Source organism: Lynx rufus, unplaced genomic scaffold, assembly GCF_022079265.1.
Source record: "Lynx rufus isolate CCGP_SWC_20201006 ecotype Redwood Valley unplaced genomic scaffold, mLynRuf1.p SCAF_2, whole genome shotgun sequence".
Taxonomy (NCBI): Eukaryota; Metazoa; Chordata; class Mammalia; order Carnivora; family Felidae; genus Lynx; species Lynx rufus.
In genome coordinates this window covers 185,336,722-185,357,860 of record NW_025814834.1, presented here as the reverse complement: position 1 = coordinate 185,357,860, position 21,139 = coordinate 185,336,722, and the positions used below count along the sequence as shown (strand labels likewise).

General features: G+C 47.7%; 1 protein-coding gene across 2 annotated transcripts; it reads right to left on the bottom strand.

The window, feature by feature from the left end:
- Positions 1 to 921: 921 nt before the first annotated feature.
- LOC124515967 (cytochrome P450 4A11-like) lies at positions 922 to 12,109 on the bottom strand. 2 transcript variants are annotated; one of them, XM_047085065.1, is made up of 12 exons: positions 11,900 to 12,109; positions 9,175 to 9,316; positions 8,330 to 8,374; positions 7,450 to 7,577; positions 6,176 to 6,300; positions 5,665 to 5,819; positions 5,123 to 5,229; positions 4,848 to 5,038; positions 4,618 to 4,751; positions 3,264 to 3,328; positions 3,039 to 3,115; positions 922 to 1,635 (listed from the first exon to the last, which is right to left on the bottom strand). In XM_047085065.1, the coding sequence occupies exons 1-12, from the start codon at positions 12,092 to 12,094 to the stop codon at positions 1,467 to 1,469; spliced, it is 1,533 nt and encodes a 510-aa protein (XP_046941021.1). In that variant the 5' UTR covers positions 12,095 to 12,109; the 3' UTR covers positions 922 to 1,466. The 2 variants fall into 2 exon arrangements, with proteins under 2 accessions (XP_046941021.1, XP_046941020.1); XM_047085064.1 differs by having other exon boundaries at positions 5,665 to 5,722; positions 6,172 to 6,300; positions 11,900 to 12,094.
- Between the last annotated feature and the right edge of the window lie 9,030 nt (positions 12,110 to 21,139).

Below are 21,139 nucleotides of genomic sequence, written 5' to 3'. Positions count from 1 at the left end.
GGGCTGGGCCCTACCAGGGAAAGAGAAAACACAACAGGAGAATGGGATCTTCAAGTGTGAATAGGAGTTCACCAGGTAGAGTGCTAGAGAAGGGGATGGGCACTAAAGGCTCATGGAGAGCCTATGAAAACATATCTGATGAGGACAATTTAATCTCTTACTTGTTCCTGATTTTCTTCTCCAAAGTCAACTCTAGGCCCAAAATTCAGAAAAACAAAATATCTTCATGAGGATTTCTTTAGAAGGCACCCTCCATGGGTCCCCTTTTCCTTCTGCCCTGTCCCTCACCCATCTCACTGTAACTCCAAAGTCCTTCTCTTTTGCCCAACTTTGTGATAGAAGATTCATTACACAACCCACAGCACTGGAATTCCTCTCCCCCCTAAATCGGGGCTCCTGTCCAAACCCAGGGGTACGCAACCACTTTACTCATTCCTCTCAACCTTGCCCAAGTTCTGTGGTTACTTCCCATTCTCTCTGGTCCCAGCCAAGGGAATTTGGACCCTACTCCTTCCCTTACTTGGCCTAGCCCAGTTTTGTACCTAGCACACCTGGACAACCTGTGGAGGAGGTTGGAAGTGGGATACTTGGAGCGGAATTCTGTGTGTCAGTCTGTCTTTTCCTCGCTGAATCCTCGATTTCCTCTATATAGTTGGGCACATATACTTGTAAATAGCTAACATTTACTGACTGCTTACTATGTTCTAGGCACTGAGCAAAAAATATTATATATTTTATCCACAACCATTCTAACACAGATTTTTTTAAATATTTATTTTTGAGAGAGAGAGAGAGAGAGAGAGAGAGAGAGAGAGAAAGCAAAGTGGGAGAAAGGCAGAGAAAGTGGGAGACAGGATTGGAAGTGTGATCTGCTCTGACAGTAGAGAGCCCAATGTGGACTTCCAACTCATGAACCATGAGATCATGACCTGAGCCGAAGTCGGATGCTTAACCAACTGAGCAACCCAGGTGCCCCAACCCGAAACAGATTTTTTCAAATACATCTCAAAATCTGAACGAGAACACCAAGGCACCCAGAGCTTAGTTGCCTTTCCAGCGTCAATATACTGGTAAGAGGGAGAGCCAGTGTTCAAAGCCAGGCAGTCTGGCCCCAGTCCCTTAAGGGACTAAGTTTGTGTCATTTGGGAAACCAGCAAGACAAAACAGTACAGGACAGACCAGCGCACAGGAAGAATAACGACAGGAGAGGCCAGACAGGCTAGAGGACAGGTGCGTAATCGAGAGTTACACGCCCAGTCAGGGCTACAGCCAAGTAGGAGGAGGGTAACAGAAAACTAGTAGGAGTCTTGGAAAAGGGTGAGACAGAGAAGGGCAGACAGTCTGATGGGAAAGAGGGGGAGATCATGGAGGTTGTGAGGGAGGCAGAAGACGGGGAAGGGAGACACAGACAGGAAGACAGGATGGCAGGCAGGAGGTTCTTGGGCTCATCCTTGTCTGCACAGATTTTAGAGGAGCTTCCTGAGATGCAGGTGGATCCCATTCTTGGACCTCAACACAATTCTTGGCCAGGGAACAGGGACCCTGGAAGGATCTGGCGCCAGCTCAAAGCGGAGCAGGGTCAGGGCCACCGCCACCTTCATCTCATTCATGGCAAACTGCTTCCCGATGCAGTTCCTGGGTCAGGGAGGGAAAAGGAAATGAGAAGTGGCCCCAATCCCCTTGCTGGGAACAGCACATGCAGGGCCCTCCTGCATGGGCCCGGCCCCGATCCCTTTCCTTCCCGGACACACACACATCTCGACCCAAGCCTTGCTTCACACTCTGCCCCTGACTTTTGACAAAGCCGACAGTCTTCCAGGACTAACTCCTACTCCTACCTCTGCTGTCAGCAGGCCTAAGATCCTTTTACAAGAGGGTCACCTCCCTGAGCCGCACAGGCAAGTAATGTGATTTCTGGCAGTGTTGTCTGGCCCTCTTCTGTCTCCACTGGCAGCCACACATCGTCCACCAACATCTAAGAGGAAGGACTCATTCCCAGGGAGAAACCAAATCCTAGAGCCAATACCTGCAAACATAATCGGCTCTAAGCCCGTTCTGGGAAAGTGGATTCACTATTTGAAGAATTGATAGATTTATGTATTCAGAAAAAAACTGGTTTCTAGTAACTCTTGGAAAGTTTCCTGAAGTTACTATTTAGAGGACAATTTCAGCAGCATCGGAGGATTTCACAGCAGCCACTCTGGAGAACAGTCACCCAGCTCCACGGCCCCTTCAAGTCTGCTTTATGTTTTATACTCCAGGAAACTTTCAAATACCATGTGTCATGTATGAAACAGAGGCTTTTCTCTCAAAAGCAGTTTAATGTCTTCATTTGCATACATTTGCCCACTCAGCGTTGGACTGAGTGTAATGTTAATGTGTGTAGAGCCCAGACCATATATACTGATTTGACAACTGGGAAAATTGTCAAGTACATGACCATTACCATGTATTCAAGAATTCTTTTGGATAGATGCAAACATAACAGCCACACAGATTAGTCGAATACTTCATGAAACCCTTAAGAGGCTACAGTAACCATCCCCACGTATGACTTAAATATTTGAGATATGCAAGGCAGCTGAGAATGGACACACATGCAAAGAAGTCAGTGGTTCAGTGCGGGGACAGAATGGCGAGTTGAGTAGGAAAAGCTGGTTTGAGAATGTGCACAAAAGAAGTCTATTGATTCCATCCAGACTTTGAAATCAACAGCAGTTGAAAATTAACATGTGAGAAAATCTATTGCGCAAAGTCCTACTCATACAGTGAATCAAATACCAGAATGCAGTGAGCTTTGGATCAGCCACTGACACTGAATTGTAGCTACAGGTTAGGTATGAGCGATGGGTCAAAGTCTTCAGGTCATGTGGTGCTTACCAACTTTCTTTTGTAAATAGACAGGGATACACCTTTTTCCTAGCACAGAGACACGCAACGGCATATCTGTAGGCACCCATATTAACATAGGAAGTCACAAACATCAGGTGTATACCCAGAAAACAGCCCCCCATCCCATCTTGGTACAAGTAACTCACCTTGCTCCTCCTGAGAAGGGCAAGAAAGCATGGCTGTGTCGGGCAGAACCCGGTGCAAACCGTGAAGGGTCAAACTCCTGCAGAGGGAGCACCAGGACTAGGACAGGTGTGGTCAAGCCCCTCCTTCCTATCAACCAGCCACCAGATGGACCACCCAGAGGTGGGACAGGAGGATGCATTGGTCTGGAGAGCTCATCCCAGCCCCTCTTCCCAAGGGCATGATACCTCTGGGTTTGGCCACACATTCGGGTTGTGGTGAAGGGCATAAATGGAGAGGGACACCTGGAATCCTGTGGGACAGAAGAGAGAAGAAGACGGATCATATCCACGCCACGAGGAGTCATGTGCATGCACAAACAGCCTGGAAGCCACAGCGAAAGCCACTGCTCATCATTGTGAGTGGAATGACTGTGTTGCAAGAGAGATGGGGTGGACAAGGAAAGCACCCGTACATTCATTACGAGAGAACCATGCCTGGGCTGAGAAGTAGGAAAGAACAGGAGGCTTACTTTTTGGAACAACTCAAGTGACAGAAAACTCACATTTATCAAGTAGCATCCATAGGCCCTTGGGTAATATGCATGAACTCATTCAATCCTCACAACAACCGTCCAGTGAAGGCACTCATGTCCCCATTGTCCATATCAGGCACCTAGAGCCTCAGAGAGGCTAAGCTACTTGCCTATATCCACACAGCTAGGATGTGGCAGGCCTGGAGTTCAGATCAGAGGTGAGCCAAGGGTAACCTCTAACCGTGACTGGGTTCTCAGATCTGGTCATCAGGTGCTCTCTGCCATCAATCTGAGGGCTCCCCACAGACTGGACTGTCAAAATAATGACGGTGGATTCCCTGAAGTGCTTCAATGACTCGACCTCACAGGGAAGGAAAAAGAGCTCTGTCTGGCCCAGAGGGATTGTCTCTCCAGCCATCAAATCTCTGGATATTAGAAGTTTATGCTAATTTTGAAGCCCCCTCCTGAAGCCAACACCTCCTTGTAGAGAATGCAATGCATTGAGTCATTATTATTTTAACTGGCCTGTATATAGTGTTTTGCCTTTGTTACAAAGGAGTTATCTAAACATTGTGTAAAATCCTGAGGATATTCAAATAGATGTGTCTGGGAACAGAATTGGTCCACGAGTTCTGACTTGGAGTCAGGAATTGGAGTATGTAGTTTTAAATCAGAGAATGTCAGTGCCTTCAATGGGAGTGCTGTAGCATCACAAACCAATGGAATCTCACGGTAATAGAATGTTTTTCCTCAGTAAGAGTAGAAACTTAGGATTGTATGCATTTGAGATCTTAGAATTGAGATGCACCTTACAGGTTATTTGAGAGAATCAACAAAAATAGAAAATATTCTCCATAGATAGGAAGAGGAACTAACCTTTACGACACTTTGGCAGTTCTCTGGCTCTGTGTCAGGCATTTTCTCTCCTCATCCAAACCAGAGAGTAAGTGTCCATTTATTGATGAAAAATGAACCAGACATTTTCAGAACTACCCCCGGGACCTGCGAATTTCTGACCTCCCATGTGCACCTGCAGAACTGATGCACGAGTGTGCTGACCTTCATACCTTTGGGTAAGGAGCGTCCATCAGGGAAGGTGATGGGCTTGTTAAGGTCTCTGTTGATGTCTGGAACTGGTGGGTAGAGTCGCAGTGCTTCCTTGATGCACATGGTGGTGTAGGGCATCTGGTCTAGGTGGTCCCTGAAACAAAGCTATCCTGAAGGACAGGCAAGATGCTGGCAAGCAGGGAATTCTCCAGTTGGGTGGACTGGGCTCTCCTATCTCGTGAGCACTCACCAGGTGATGGAGGCACCATCCCCCAGCAGGATCTGGATCTCCTGCCGGCACATTTGCTGATGCTCAGGTTGTGTGGCCAGGGCATAGAGGATCCAGCAGATGCCACTGGCTGTGGTGTCATGGCCCTCAAACATGAACGTGTCCACTTCGGCACGGAGGTCCTTGTCAGACAAACTGCTGCCATCCTCCATCTGGGAAGACATGGTGACACAGCAGGTTGTCTCCCTCCTCCAAGCTTGTGGGCAAAGCTTCATGCCTCCCCTGCTCACACTCACTCTGGCAAAGAAGAGGATGTCCAGGAAGTCCAAGTGCCTCTTGCTCCTGACCTTCTCCAGAGCTCCCTCCTCCTGCAGCTGAGCCTTCCTCAGCTTGATCACTCGGTCTGTCCCAGAACAGTGTTCCCAGGCAGAGCTGAGAGCTCTGGGTGCCCAACACAGCCACCCACCTTAGCCCACCTGCTGCCTGTATCCTGGCCTGGGTGCCAGCTGGATCAGGAGGAAAGTGGTAATGTCAGGGTGAGAGCTATGGCACCATGTGCTTGTGTGTTGGGTCACCCCTCAACAGGATAGCCCAGGGAGGCTCAGCTTGAATGCTGCTGGCAGGGGGTCTCATTCAACCTTCACCCATGTGCTGACACATGTCAGCTCCTGCACAGCACTGGCATCCTAACACCTGCACCAGGGGGGTACCCAGGGTAGGTGTGTCCCAGCCCCTGAAGTGGCTCAAGGGGGGATAGGGCTTTGCTTGAGTGTTCAGTGCCTGTCCCTTTGAGATGTGTCCAGTGAAGGAGGGAGCCACCCAGGGGTCAGAGTCCAACCTGTGTGTTGATGGGCTAGCTGGCAGGCCCGGTGGTTCCAGCGGCCTTCAGGGGTCAGCTTGTAGATGATGTCATTCTGGTGGAAAGCATTCCTCACTCGGGAAAAAAACAGGTTGCTCAGGTCTTGAATGGCCTGGATGTAGGACTGGGAGATCCTAAATGGGGAGGATGCAGAAGGGCCTTGATGGAAGGAGACTTCTGCCCTGAAGTGGATTTGGGGCTGTGAGTGAGGGTTCCTCAGTCAGTGGGACAGGTAACTTGAGGCATTCACACTTTCTGTCTTAATACCCTCAAGACCCTCAGCCCTTTGTGAGGGACATTGCAGCCAGGCTTTTCCATATGGCAGGGACCTGGGGTCTGTGCCTAAAGAAGGTGTGCTGTGGGCTGAATTTGACTGTGGTCTGGGGTGCTCTGCAGAATGTGGCTGTCTGTGCTGGGAAACACCCCAACTGCTCTACTTACCTCTCAGCATGATAGGAGATACGACCCAGAAACTGGGGATTTCACTGACCTGTCTGCTTGCTTGCTGCCCTGGTAGCTGAAGGCACACTTCATAATGGTGTCCAAGGTCATCAAGGAGACATGCTCAAAAATCTCCAGATATGAGTTCTGTCTGATGAGGTCCTCCCACTTGTCCTGTGTTGGAGGGACACATTAATCCTCTACTCCTCCAGAAGGCCCATGTGCTCTCTGTAGATATTCTGATGAGATGTCCTCACCTTCTAAAGGGGATGTGTTTTAACATTTTTTTAATGTTTATTCTTGAGACAGATAGAGACAGAGTGTGAACAGTGGAGGTGCAGAGAGAGGGGGACAGAATCAGAAGCCGGTCCAGGCTCCAAGCTGTCAGCACAAAGCCCGACATGGGGCTTGATCTCACAAAGTGTGAGATCATGACCTGAGCTGAAGTCAGACGTTTAACCGACTGAGCCTCGCAGATACCCCAGATGTGTTTTAACAATTTGGGAACATACAGCAAATACGTGTTTGCAATGTGATGAGTTTTTTCTCAAAAACTTTTGTTACGTAAGTAATCACTATCTCCTACAAGTTAGGAGCAATTTATGATGCTAATAACCTTTAGCAGACCGGAAAACAATGTCTCCAAGGGGACAAGGGGTGAATCTTCTCTCTCCTGTGATTGATCTAGACACGAGAAAGAAAAGGTGAAGTCCCACATTAGGTAGCAAGTGTCAAGGCAAAAGAAAAGTAATGGGCCAGTACCAGGATTCCTAAGTAAAGGTATCAGGGACTGTTCAACAAATGTCAGCTCATCACAGTTAGTGAGACAGGGTCCTGATCAGAAGTGATACTAGGGCATGATCCAGCCCTGGGTTTTGAGATCCGGTCTCCACTTCCCTTCATGAAGTGGTGAAAATCTATGCAGAAGCTTTTGCCCCAACGCTAGTGCCCACCTCAGTGACATCCTGGGGTGTTCACCTGTAAATGAAGCTGCTATTGCCCAGGCCAGCCAGGGCCACTTGTCCTGTTGTCCAGGGGGATTGACTGCTCTTCCTATCCAAGCCGAAGACATAAAGTGGGAGGAGAAGGGACCCTGGATCCACCATGACTGTCTCTTCTGTGGGCAATGAGCACAGAGTGGAGGCAAGCCTGGGTACTTTCTTTTCCCTCCCTCGTTGGGGTACCCGGCCTCATACTAAAGTATAAGTGCATGATTTTTAGGGCGGTGCCTGACTGATGTCTCCAGGACACATCTGCCTGAGAGTGGGCTCTGTGAACTATGCTGTGGGTGTGAGTGTGCAGGTGAGCGTAGGACGGACTTACCAGCATCACATGGACAGAGTCGGTCATGAGCCGCATGTAGGGCTTCAGGATGTCATAGTGGAAGGCTGGGGTCAGCATCCGCCGGTGCTGGAACCACCTCTGCCCATTCAACAGGAGCAAACCGTACCCTGGGCCACAATGGGGCTGTGTTGGAAGGGATCTCCCAAGAGTTGTCCAGGGTATTTGGGAGGAACCCAGAGTGTGAGATGAAGGGCATCCTGGGTGAGGCAGGGAAGGCCAGTGCATGTCGGGAAAGTAAATTTCCAAGAGCTGGTTTACAGCAAGTGGTCATGACAGCTGAGAGATCAAGATGGAAACTGAGTGGGGTGTGAGTCTTAGAAGGACTTTGGTGAAAAGTGAGGTTGACATCATTTCCGAGGACTGTGAAGTGTTGTGGAAGAGGCTAAGCTGCAGGAGGGCTCTCCCCACCATTAGGAAGTGTTTCATCAGAAGGAGAGAATGGACATATGAGGAGTTTAAGGTACAAAACAGATGAACATAAGGGAAGGGAAGCAAAAATAATATAAAAACAGGGAGGGGGACAAAAACCTAAGAGACTCTTAAATATGGAAAACAGAGGGTTACCGGAGGGGTTGTGGGAGGAGGGATGGGCTAAATGGTAAGGGGCATTAAGGATTCTACTCCTGAAATCATTGTTGCACTATATGCTAACAAACATAGATTTAAATTAAAAAATATATTAAATAAAAAGCCCTTAAAAAAGAAAGATAAAAAGAAGAGAATGGAGAGGATGGAGCTCCATTCAGCGATGAGGGTGTGACTGTGGTTCCGGTCACCTCTTGTTTAATCTGGGCCGAATGGATAGTTTTTGGCAAGCCTAACCAGAAGGTGGACTGTAGTCCTGATTCCATGTACTTACCTATCCAGGGAGCCAGGAATCTGGAGGTGTCATGACGCTTTGGGTCTGAAAAGTACAAGGGGCATTACAGGAAACTGGAGGGAACTGAGGAGGCAGCTGTGGTCCAGGCCATTGGCCTCCATCCCTTCCTGAGGACTGTAAGCTGCCAGTTTGTTTCCATCCACTTCCCACTTGCCTCCCAACCATGAATCTTGTTTCTTTCCTGATAGTCACTGTAGGCTCATGATGGCAGACTCAGTGTCTATAGCATAGCCCCAACGAGGATTTTGAATCAGCAAGAAATATAACTGCTGTCCTCAGTGCCACTGAAAAGACAGTAGCTGGTGTGTATTTTTTAATGATGACCCAGGATTTCCATGACATAGCATGGGCAACAGATAGGGTTCCAAATCCCAGCCATCACGGATAGCAAATTGTCTTTAAGATCTGGGATCATATAAGTTTGGTGAAGGAAGGAAGGAAGGAAGGAAGGAAGGAAGGAAGGAAGGAAGGAAAAGAAAAGAGAAAAGAAAGAAAGGTAGAGGGAAGGAAGGGAAGGAAGGGAGAGAGAAGGAAGGGAAGGAAGGCAAGAACAGAAAGAAGGGAGACAAAAAAGAAAAGAAAAGAAAGAAGGAAAGAAAGAAAGAAAGAAAGAAAGAAAGAAAGAAAGAAAGAAAGAAAAAGAAAAATGTAAGCATTCCATCTAAGTATCTATATTTGGCCTTATGCTGGCTTGTGGGCTAGAAGGATGGTTGCTGGAGGGTACTGAAGGCTGAGCCATGACTCTCTTCCAGAATTTCGTAGTCCCCAAAGAATGTACCCAAGAGGGAAGAGCCATAGCAGAAGTCATGTGGGATAGTTCTCACCTGATCGCCCCAGGATCACCTTCATGTAGTCCGGGTCATAGACTACGAGGGTAACTTTGCTCCCCCACAGCCAGCGAGGACTGGCGCACGGGTATTTCTCTGCCCTTTTCTGAAGCTTTTGTAGCTCTTGGCCATCTTGGAACTGTAACCGAGGGAAAGACAAGTCAATAAAACCTTCCTCTGTAGGTGCACTGCTTAGAGTGGTGGTGGCAGGTAGGCTGGCCCCAGGGTGATAGTTCTAGATATCCACAGTGCTTAGGAGTTTGGAACTGTTTCTGATGAGACAGGTTCTGGTCTAGATTCCACATTCAGTGAACTTATGTTCTAGTGTGGGAGTGGAGTTGGGGAAGAGAATCAGGCCTTAGAGTCTGAAGTGTTCTTCAATTACTTAAGGGGCCTGCTCTGTGCTCCCAGGTCATGGCCATCATGGGCTACCCTTCTCTTTAGATCCAGTGCAGTGACCATCCAGTGGGAACCTCTTACCACAAAGCTATGTTACTTTGTCCACCACGATGCCCTCAACCTGTACAGCAGGGGCCCTGGGTCCTGTTTCTGCCCAGCGTAATGCCTCTATTCTGATCACATGCTCTCCTCCTCTAGGGGACCCCAAGGAGCCAAATGGTGCCATGCCTGGCTATTCCCCTCTCTGGGCCATTCTGAGGGCCACTGGTCTCTCAGCTGTCTGGACAAACACTTGGGGCTGCCATCTGTCCCTGAGCAGGTCTGGCCAGGGCCAGGTGACAATCTTGTAGAAGAGACATTGCCCACGGTGGCAGTGGCAGTTACTCTGTCGGTAAATACCCAATGTCCACTGGCCTTCAGCCTGCGACCACTCAATGCAGGCTATGCTCCACTAAAGCTGCAGCCACAAAAAATGTCCCCCAAGGGAGGCACAAGGAAGAAGGAGGACAGAAACTAAAGGGGCAGCACAGACAATGGTGAGGTGTTGTGGGCTCTGCTACTAGCAGTCAGGCTGAGACAGGGGAGGAAAGATGGGGCTGTTGACTCACCTCTTTTCCACCCTGCAGTTCCCTTTTCATAGTTCCTGGTGGATTTCACCCCTAGGTAGTGCAGCGAGTTTGTGGACCCACAGCATGCTTGTCCTTTCAATTTTTATCAATTACGTTATTTTCAATTTTTATCAATTATGCAGGTTAGAATGACTTGCTTGAGACTGTAATCATCAGCATCATCATCCCCACTTTACAGAGGAGGAAACAGAGGCATAGAGTATGTGGCAGAGCTAGGATAAAATCTACGGAGCTTGGCTCAGAGACCACATGCTTCCCTGTCCCCATTGTGACTTGTCACCTTGCCTGAAGGTTAGCTTTAACTCACCTCAGGTGGCATTCTAACTCCTGACTTAGCCAATAACAGAGGAATTGAATAAAGGAAGGTTTCAGATAGAATTATAAAAACAAGAAATATTTGGCTACAATATCTGATAGGTCAGCAGCCGATGAGAGATGATTGGGCACCGGGAGTAATATTCGTTATGTAGCAGAACCTGTCTGCTTACAGAGTCTACATACAGTCAGTTAATGGGAAAGTCACTGGAGCAAGTTTTTTAGTTCCTTATGTCAAATCCCAGCTCGGGAAGGTGACAACTGCATCTAACAAAAGGTCCCAATTTCTCCACCTGGACAAATAATCTGGAAGTCATTAGTGCAACAATGTGCAGGAAGGAACTGGGCTCTGGCTGTCTCCCTGTGGCTGACATGAAGTTTCCATCTCTGGCGCCACTCAGTTGAAATCGCTCTGCCTCTTTCTCTGAGAAGAGACCGGTCTCCGCTCTCTGCAACACCCCACCTCCTAGGCTTGTTCAATCCACACCCCACTAGTGAGCCCCTCTCCAAATGCCCCCCTTCCTGTAACCCTCCCTTGGGGACCAGTGCTGACAGAACTGGTTGGGTAGGTGCTGTCTCCCACCCAGTCACCCCAAGCTGCTCCTTCCTCTGTCACTGCACAGCCTGAGTCAAGCATCCCTTGGGGTCAGCTCTGCGCTGGCCACCGGGGTACTGGAAGGAGGTGACATCCTCAGCCCATGGATTACATGGTGCCGGGTTCGGGGAATGAGAGCTGATGTGGAAACAGATTCTGTTAATGGTGGAGCTCAGTGTGAGTGCTCTTTACCTGCCCCATCCTGGGACCCTTCTCCTGTGTGCCAGTGACTTGTCAGGGTTCTAGCACTGAAACCACTAGTCTGGAACATCCACAGTCTCAGGCACCCAACCTGGTTGTTCCCTACACCTGACGTGATCCCCGGTCCAGCGGTTGACCGTATTTTCCTGTAATCTGACACCTTCTGGGATTCCTGTCTATGGTCTGGATAGGTTGGGAAACTGCTAATGTCCCAGGCATCTCAGGGCCAGGCTGAGAGGATGGGGTTGAGTGGCTGGGCAGGGAAGCATCAGGAAGCCTGTTCTGAGACAAGAGGCAGGGCTGCTCAGCCTGAAGGGGAAGACTCTGGAAGGAGCAGCCATTGTCCTCAAAGAGCAAAGCTGCACCACAGCCTGCAGATCTGCCTAAAGAAAGAGGGCACCAGCACAGACTTCCCTGGAGGGGCTGAGCTCCAGGGCTGGTGTGGGGCACCGAGGTCTGAGAGGTAAGCTAGACCCACGTGCTGTCACACAAGAAGCCTGTGGGATGCATCTGCTGACCAGGAGGGTACTCTGAGAATTCAGGCCCACTCTGTCCCCCCATTCCCCAACCAGCCCCTTCCTACCTCCTGGATGTGCCCAAAGAGCCAGTGGGAAGGAGGCGACGGGAAGTGCTGGACCGCTTTGAGCAGCCACTGCCTGCGCAGGTAGAGCTGTGCTGCCTTGAGCAACAGCAGAGTGAAGCCTAGCAGGGAGGCCACTTGCAGGAGCCCAGAGACACCGTCCAGGGGTCTGGTGAAGCTCAGCACAGAGACACTCATGGTGCAGGGACAGCTGGATCCGTTGACTATTCCTGACTGTGGCTGACCTCCCCTGAGCACCGCAGCCTTGTCAGTGCAAGGAAGATTGCCCTGCCAACAGAGAGGGAGGGAAATAGGAGGGGGCAGAGGTTAGACTGGGCCTCCAGAGTTCATTAACTGAGAGATCCACCTTAGGAACCAGTGGGAGGAAAGCTTTCCCAGCAGACAGCAACAGTGGCTGGCTAACTCCCACTTGCCCTTCTCCCGATTTATCATCCAATATTTCAGGAGCACCCCTAAGTGCCAGGTGTACTGAATGCCACAACACAGCTGCCTACAAACAGACATGAGCCCTGACAGCAAGAAGACCGCAGTCCAGTTACCGAGTTCAGAATGTGTGGTTGGTTGGCTTATTCTCCCTTATCAGAGAGCAGAAGTCTTACAGGGAGCTAGTGTGATGTGGCCACAGGAGCACTGCCATTGAGAGTGCCAGCTGGGATTAGAATCAGGGGTTCTCCCGACCACCTGCCTCAGCTGCCTCAGCAATGTTCCCCATGCTTGTCACTGTCCACCCGCCAGTTGTGCCTGGAGCGGACTGTGCTGGCAGACAGAGCACTGGCCCTAGACTCAGATCCCCAGCCCCAGGGCACGCTCATGACATAGGAAGCCAGTAATGTAGACTACTTGAACCTCGGTTTCTCCTTCTGGAAGGGAGGTAATCGTCCCTTTCCCAAATTACCCCCAAGTTCCTTCCTCCAAAGTCCTCCTTTCTCGACTTCATGACAGAAGATTCATCACACAACCCTTGGACCAGAGTTCTTTCCTGCTTTCCCTAAATCCTGGGCTCCTGTCCAAACCCTAGGGGACATAATCACATGATCCATTCCCCTCAACTTAATATGGTTACCTTCCATCCCTCTGTGGCCCCTAGTCAGAGACTTTGGAGCCAATTTCCCTTACTTGGCCCAGCACCAGCTTTGCAACTAGCATACCAGGAGCAGTTGTGGAGAGAGCATGGAAGTACGACAGCCTGGGTGCAATTCTGGGGGTCACTCTGTCTTTGCCTCCCAGAGTCCCCGGTTTCCTCTATACGGTGAGCACATGACGCTTGGTGTAGCTAACATTTAGTGAGCACTTACTATGTTCTAGGCACTGAGAAAGAAACCTTAGAGGTTTTCTCCACAACAGCCTTACGGAATAGACTTTTTAACAAAAATCCCCAAGTCGAAGTGAGAAAACCATGGCATAAAGAGCTTAGTTGTCTGTCCAGAGTCACCCTCCTGGTAAGAGGGAGAGCCGGCATTCAGTCCAGGAAGTCCTGCCCCAGAGACTTGGCTGTGAACCATTTGTTGAAAACCAGGCTCCAGCCCGCAGGGGGCAACGCCCAAACGCTGCAGGGGACGTTTCATGCTTGCTTTGTTTGATCCAGTGTTTCCTGGGAGCAGCAGTGTGTTTCGGGTATCAATCCCACATTTTGGCATAAATGCAAGCCTCACTATGCAGGGCTGTTTTTGTGAGCAAGTGTAGGGCACACCATGTCCGTAGATGTAGCAGTCGTTGAAGACGATGCTCACAGAGAATTTTCACGATGTGAGTAAAGCTGATGATAAACTGGTCAAAAGAACGTAGAGCTCTCTGTAGAGAGTTTAAGTCTTACTAAGTTGTGCTGGCATCGTCAACATTATTAAAGAGTCAATATCTGTCCCGTTCATTTGCTATCCAGACACCACAAGCAAGGGTTCTTTGAAGGTTGTAATGGGGCAACCCATGTCTTATGCTTCCTATGGCATGGGACTGAGGGCTGTGCCTACTGATGATACCCAGGGAATACTTACTGATGTGACGAACGAATGAAGCTGGAAATCAGGATAACATTGCACCAGTTAGATCACTGTCTTGAAGAGACTAGGTTTAGTGTTGGTTGCCACATTTTAAAGGGAAATGAGTATTTCCTGGCTCTGTGAATAGGCCGCAGAAAGGCAGGTGAATGGGTGCAGTCATTCCCCAAGGCAGAAGCTTGAAGTGATTACTCAAGTGATTACTCATAATACCAGGCACTTGCTGTTTCTGGGGCTGATGTATATTCCTAAATATTGGCTTGCTTTTCCCACCTAAGAGAAGGCTTGAAGCCATAATGTTTATTTTTGGCTGGGGCATTATGCAGCACCCCTTTCTACCTAGAATGAGATCTAGGGTGATTCTGAGAATGTGAGCGCTCCTTACCCAGTACCATGCATGGTGCTGGCATGGGTAAGCTTCCAAAATATGTCCTCAATATTGGCATAGTGGTTTCCAAAGCACAATCACAACTACTGCTCAATTTATCAATACTAAATTACAGACAAGTAAACTAAGGCCCAGGGAGCTGGCTGACTGTCTCAAAGTCACAAAGCAAGTAAGTGTCAAACTTAGAACAATGACCATAAATGTCGAACTCTAGTTTTGCTAATAACCGAGTGTCACTTATTGTGTGTAATAGTTACATTTGTTGACATGATGCCAATGTTTTCATATATTATCTACCTACATTTTTAAAGCACCCTATCTTAGAACAGATACCAGCTTCTGGATGATCTCTCCAAACTTATCTCAGACCACTGTCCTACCAAGCGGCAGCTTCTGGAAGACACCACACTTCTTCCTGCCCCAGAGCATGTGTGCTTGCTGTTGGTTCTACCGGAATGCTCCTCTCTTACCCTTCACACTGCCAGCACCTTGTCATCCTTCGAGTTTCACTTTGAATGCCCTCTCCAACAAGAGGCCATCCTGGATCTCCCTAAGTAGACTCTCCCTGTTAGTCTCTCTCATAGCACTGTATTTGTTTCCTGTTTTAGATGGACTGCTCTCTGTATTCATTCTACTTACTTGCTTGGTTGAATATTATCAGTCTTCCCCAAGAATGAAAGGGCAGAACCATGTCCATCCCATCACATGGAGCATCTTGACAGTGCCTTGCACATAGCAGGTCCTCAATGAAAATGTGTCAAATGACATAAGGAACAGAACTGAGCTGACTTCTGCATTGCACAGCAAGCTGGTTTTATCTTTCTTATGAAAAACTTTAATGCTGAACTAAATTTCTTTCTGGGAGTAGTATAGATAGAAGGTTGATGACAGGCAGCATTTGCAAGCAGATTGGCCAGTTTGGGGCTGTTGAGTTAACCCAGGAACAGTAAGAGAGAAGGTGACTTGGGCTTACAGTGGTGGCTCTGGGACTGGAGAGCAGGTGAGCTCAAAGATATTAAGACTGTGACTGGGGCGCCTGGGTGGCGCAGTCGGTTAAGCATCCGACTTCAGCCAGGTCACGATCTCGCGGTCCGTGAGTTCGAGCCCCGCGTCAGGCTCTGGGCTGATGGCTCAGAGCCTGGAGCCTGTTTCCGATTCTGTGTCTCCCTCTCTCTCTGCCCCTCCCCCGTTCATGCTCTGTCTCTCTCTGTCCCAAAAATAAATAAATGTTGAAAAAAAAAAAAAAGACTGTGACTGCCTAGGAGGGGCTAGAAGAGGAGTGAAGGACAGAACCTGGACAAAGTTGTAACCTGAGCCCACCCATTCTCCTCAGCCCACCCACCCTGGCTTGAACAGTTCTTTGGCTTCCTGAACATCTATGAGCCTGACTTCCCTAAAGGTTTGTAGACCTGAGGGGGTTAGTGTTCTCAGGAGAGGGTGAGGTTCCAGAGAACAAAGGGCTCAGGTTCCAGGTGGGGAGGAGTCCTGGGACCTGCATCTCACTTTTAGGAACTGAGGTCCTATTTATCCACATGTCCTGTTTATCCACAAATAAATATCTAGGAATCTTCCAGTCTGTGCTTGACCTGATCATCTTTCTCCTACAGATCCCATGATCACAGATGTGTTTAATTTCTTCTTCCACTGGATTGAGGAGTGGGCACCTGCCTTCCCTGCCTTTCCCCTCCAAGACCATGATCCTTCCCTCTGCATCCTTCCTGTTCAGTCACCACTCACTCAGGCATCCCACCAACTGGACAACCTGGCCCTCTAGTGCCCTTTCTTACTTAAGCTGCTCCTTAGGAAGACAGAAGAGAACACAAGCAAACTACTGTCTGTCAAAAAAATGGGCTCAGACACATTATACTTCTGGGTCTGTTGTTTTCTTTCTAGACAGGCATCTACTTTGCTGGTTTTTGTTTCTCCAGTGGAACTCTGACTAATACAAATTTTGGTAGCAAGAATTATTCTAGAGGAACAGAATCTTAATGAGTTTTTTTAATTCATTCTGGATTTCATGAATGATTTTTCCATTAGGATTCATTGGAAAGACACTGATGACCCTATTGCCAATGGTAAAGAGGACACTGCTAGCCCAGGGCCTGATGTTGCAAAATGCAAAACATCACTATTAGATAATGCTAATCAAATACTTGTAATAGGCAAGGTTTGGTGACCATGTATTTGATGACATATTGCATTTTAGTTACCCTAAAGAGCATAAGATTGACTAGTTGTTCCATGCTGTACTGGAAAAGTAGGGAAATAATGATGTGAAGGATTCAAATTCTCAGACCACAAAAGAAATAAATGACTTGAAAGCTTCTATGTCAGCATTGTGCCCTATGTCAGCACCATTGTGCCCTAAAGACCCAGGCCTTCACCAGGGCTCAGATTTCAGAGAACAAAACCCAGAGCATCATTCTGTCTGTGTCACAATTATAAGCAAATTAAATTCCATATCTTGTAGGTGTCAAATTATAGTGAGAACACTGAGCAATGGAAACCTGAAAATTGGAATGGGGACATATGGGATATCCCCATGAAGCTGGAGACATCAAACCCCTATAATCTACTGAGTCGTCTTTCATTTGGGGAATACATCCATTCCAGTCATGTATTCCAGAAGCAGAGAAATAACCTCAGGGTAAGTTAGGGTATACAGCACTAGCTAGGAGGCAATAACTTGCAGGGTTAAAGGAAGGCTCTTCAAGGGGCTGAATATGCTATAAATCAATGTCCAACATATGGTTTTCTTACTCTACAGTCAGGGTTCACCCATCCAGGACTCAAGAGATGGAAATGGGACAGGCACCACACATTGTTACCCCTAGTGACCCAATTAGCCACATCATTGGTGCTTATTCCTGTAACATGTGCTCTGTTGGCCTAGTGATCTTAGTTCCAAAGGCAGGAGTGCTTCCACCAGGACACACAGAATGATTACGTTGAACTGCATGTGAACATATCTCCTGGCCACTTTGGGCTCCTCATGGGTCTGAATCAAAAGCAATTACTGTACTGGATTTATCCTGATTGCAAAGGGGAAATTAGTAGTTTCCTTACCAATGAAGGTGAGAAGAATTATGCTTGGAATAGAGGAAGTACATGGGGCATCTCTTAGAACTACCATGCCCTGTCATTAAAGTAAACTGAAAAATGCCACTGCCCAGTTGAGGCAGGACTGGTTATGGCCCAGGTACTTCAAGAAATAAGTTTTGGGTCACCCCACCAGGCCAAAAACCACAACAGGTATGGTGCTTACTAAGGGTAAAGCAAATATGGAATGGGTAGTGGGAGAAGGTATTTATAAATGCTAGCTTTGGTCATGCCACAGGTTGTAGAAATAAGGAGTATATTGTTTCTAGCACTTTTCTTTATTTGTTGTGAATTTGGTTATATATGTGTGCACCTGTGTGTCAGAGCTTTCTTCCTTGTCTTACATCCTCCAGATAAAAGGTAAGATGTAATTATGTTAAATATATATTATAGTCCTGAAGATATAGGATTTCAGGGAGAAGAAAAAATATGCTTCAATGACTTTGTTTTGTGGCTAGGGACAAGGGTCAACATACTTTCAATTATATTAAGGACACTTGGTGGAAGGGTGACTGTATTTAGTTAATGGGCAGATCAAGTATGGTTTAAAGAGATGTATGAATGCCAAGTGGACTACAGTTGGACTGTGAAGACTAGTTTTGTGGGTCGACTTGGACTGGATGTAGTACCAGTTATTCAGTTAAATAAAGTCTTGGTGTTTCACTAAAAGATTTATAGATATGGTTCAGATCTGTAGTCAATTGAATTTAAGAAAGAGATAGTTCCTTGATTCACAGGGAGGCCCAATCCCCTCACTGAATGGCCTTAAGAGCAGACTTTAAGAAGGTGGAAAATGCAGAAGAGATTCTCCCTTAGAGCTTCTTCAACACCTTGGTTGTGGCCCAGTGAGACCTTTTTCAGATTTCTGGTCTCCTGAACTACAAGATGATCAATTTGTGCTCTTTTAAGGGACTAAGTTTTTGTCATTTGGTAGAATGGTAAGAGAAAAGAGTACAGGGAAAGAACATCAGACAGGAATGGAAAACAACAGGAGAAGCCAGACAGGCTGGAGACAGGTGCAGAATCAAGAGTTACACACACAGTCAGAACTAAAGCTGGGTAAGAGAAGGGTAACAGAAAACTAGTAGGAATCCTGGAAAAGGGTGAGACAGAGAAAGGCAGACAGTCTGACGGGCAAGAGGAGGAGATCACAGAGGCTGGCATTAGTGGGGCAGAAAACAGGAGATGAGAGACGGACAGGAGGACAGGATGGCGGGCAGGAGGACCTCAGGGTTCACACTTGTCTGCACAGGTTTTAGAGGAGCTTCCTGAGATGCAGGTGGATCCCATTCTTGGACCTCAACACAATTCTTGGCCAGGGACAGGGACCCCAGAAGGATCTGGCGCCAGCTCAAAGTGGAGCAGGGTCAGGGCCACCGCCACCTTCATCTCATTCATGGCAAACTGCTTCCCGATGCAGTTCCTGAGTCAGGGAGGGAAAAGGAAATGAGAAGTGGCCTGAACCCCTCACTGGGACCAGCACATTCAGGACTCTCCTGCATGCGCCAGCCCCCATCCCTTTCCTTCCCGGACACACACACATCTCGACCCAAACCTTGTTTCACACTCTGCCCCTGACCTTTGACAAAACCCACAGTCTTCCAGGACTAACTGCTGCTCCTACCTCTGCTGTCAGCAGTCCTGAAATCCTCTTACAAGAGAGTCAGCTCCTGAGGCACACAGCCAAGTCAAGTGATCACTACAACAGTTAATCCTTAGGTTGTTTGCTCTCTCCATAAGCCATTTCTGGTTTCACATAGGGAAAGCCAGAATAAGGTACCATAGGGAGCAGGCTGGGTCACATGTCAGGCCCTAACCGTCTGGGGGGCTAGAGGGACTCAGATCCTCAGAGAAAGGACAAGGTGGAATTGTGTAAGGAAGTCAGAATGAACACAGGGAAATATTGTGGTGGGTCAAGGCCTTAATGATGCTCAACGTGCTGCACCATCTCCCTCCCAGTTTGGGTCCAGACTCCAGTCTTCCCTTCAACCCTTCAGTCAACCAGCTGCTATAGACTCCATTTCTACTGCAGAAATGTCCCTGCCTGCCATCACTCAGTCTCCTCACCCAGGCTTCTCTGTCTCCTGCCTCCCCTCCCTCTCCTGAAGCCCTGCCCAGCTCTGACTCTCCCAGGCCCTCCATCACAGCTAGGTCATGTCCACATGCCTCAGCTGGCATCAAAGTCCTCTCTGGCTTGTTCCCTCACTCACCTGTCACCTGTCCAGCTCCACCCCCCAGCTCAGCTCCTGCTGATGTGATTCCTGAGAATACCTTCCTTCCACCTGCCACATGCTCAAGCCTAAGGGCAATGACACCCTCCCCCTCTCTGTTGCCTGTACATCATACCTTGACTCTGAAGTCACTATAGTTATTTTTTTACTAAAGGACATGTCACATGTACAGGACAATGTGAGGTACATGGAATTTCCTATAGTGTATTCAATTAGTAAATGAGTGAGTGGAAGAATGAATGAATACTGTCTCTTTTGAGTGGTGGCATTTATCTCTTCACTGTGATCTCTTGGATGCAAGATCAATATCTTTCCTCTGCATTACCAACTCCTAGCAGAGGATTTGACACACAGAGACAGGCTTGATGAGTAGTCTTAGAATTGAATGATGTTTATTGCACTGAAAACAAAATCCTGAGCGGAATAAAAATGAGTAACCATTAGGTCTGAGCTAGGAATAGAGCTGTCTAGCCCTCTCCTGTCTCTTCTGGCAGCCACATGTCTTCTGCCGATGTCTAGGAGGAGGAATTTAATCCCAGGGTGAAATCAAATCCTAGGCCAGCATCTGCAAGAATAATTGGCTTAAAGCCCATTCTTGAAAGTGGATTCACTATTTGAAGAATTGATAGATTTATGCATTCCAAAAAAAAACTTGTTTCTAGTAACTCTTGGAGAGTTTCCTGAAGTTACTATTTAGAAGACAATTTCAGCAGCACTGGAGGATTTCACAGCAGCCACTCTGGAGAACAGTCATCCAGCTCCACAGCAACTTCAAGTCTGCTTTATGTTTTATACCCCAGGAAACTTTCAAATACCGTGTGTCATGTATAAAAGAGTGGCTTTTCTCTCAAAAACAGTTTAGTGTCCTCATTTGCATATATTTGCCCACTAGTGCAATTGGACTCTAAGTATGATATTAAGGTGTGTACAGGGGTGCCTGAGTGGCCCGGTCAGTTGTGTGTCCAACTTTGGCTCAGGTAATGATCTTGTGGCTTGTGGATTTGAGCCCCGCGTTGGCTCTGTGCTGACAGGTCAGAGCCTGGAGCCTGTTTCAGATTCTGTGTCTCCCTCTCTCCCTCTCCTGCTTGTGCTCTATCTCTCTCTCTCAAAATAAATAAACATTAAAAAAAATTTTTTTAAGTGTGTGGAGCCCAGATCATGTGTACTGATTTGACAACTGGGAAAACTGTCAAGTGTATGTGAACATTACCATTACAAATATTTTGGATAGATGCAAACATAATGGCGACACAGATTAGTGGAATACTTCATGAATCCCTTAAGAGGCTACAGTAACTATTTCTGTATATGACTTAACTATTTGAGACATGAAAGGCAGCTGAGAATGGAAACAATGCAAAGTGATGCAGTGCAGGGACAGAATGGCGAGTTGAGTAGAAAAGACTGGCTTGAAAATGTGTACAAAAGAAATCTATCAGATTCCATCCAGACTCAAAAATTGACAACACTTGAAATTAACATGTGAGAAAATTGATTGTGCAAAGTCATA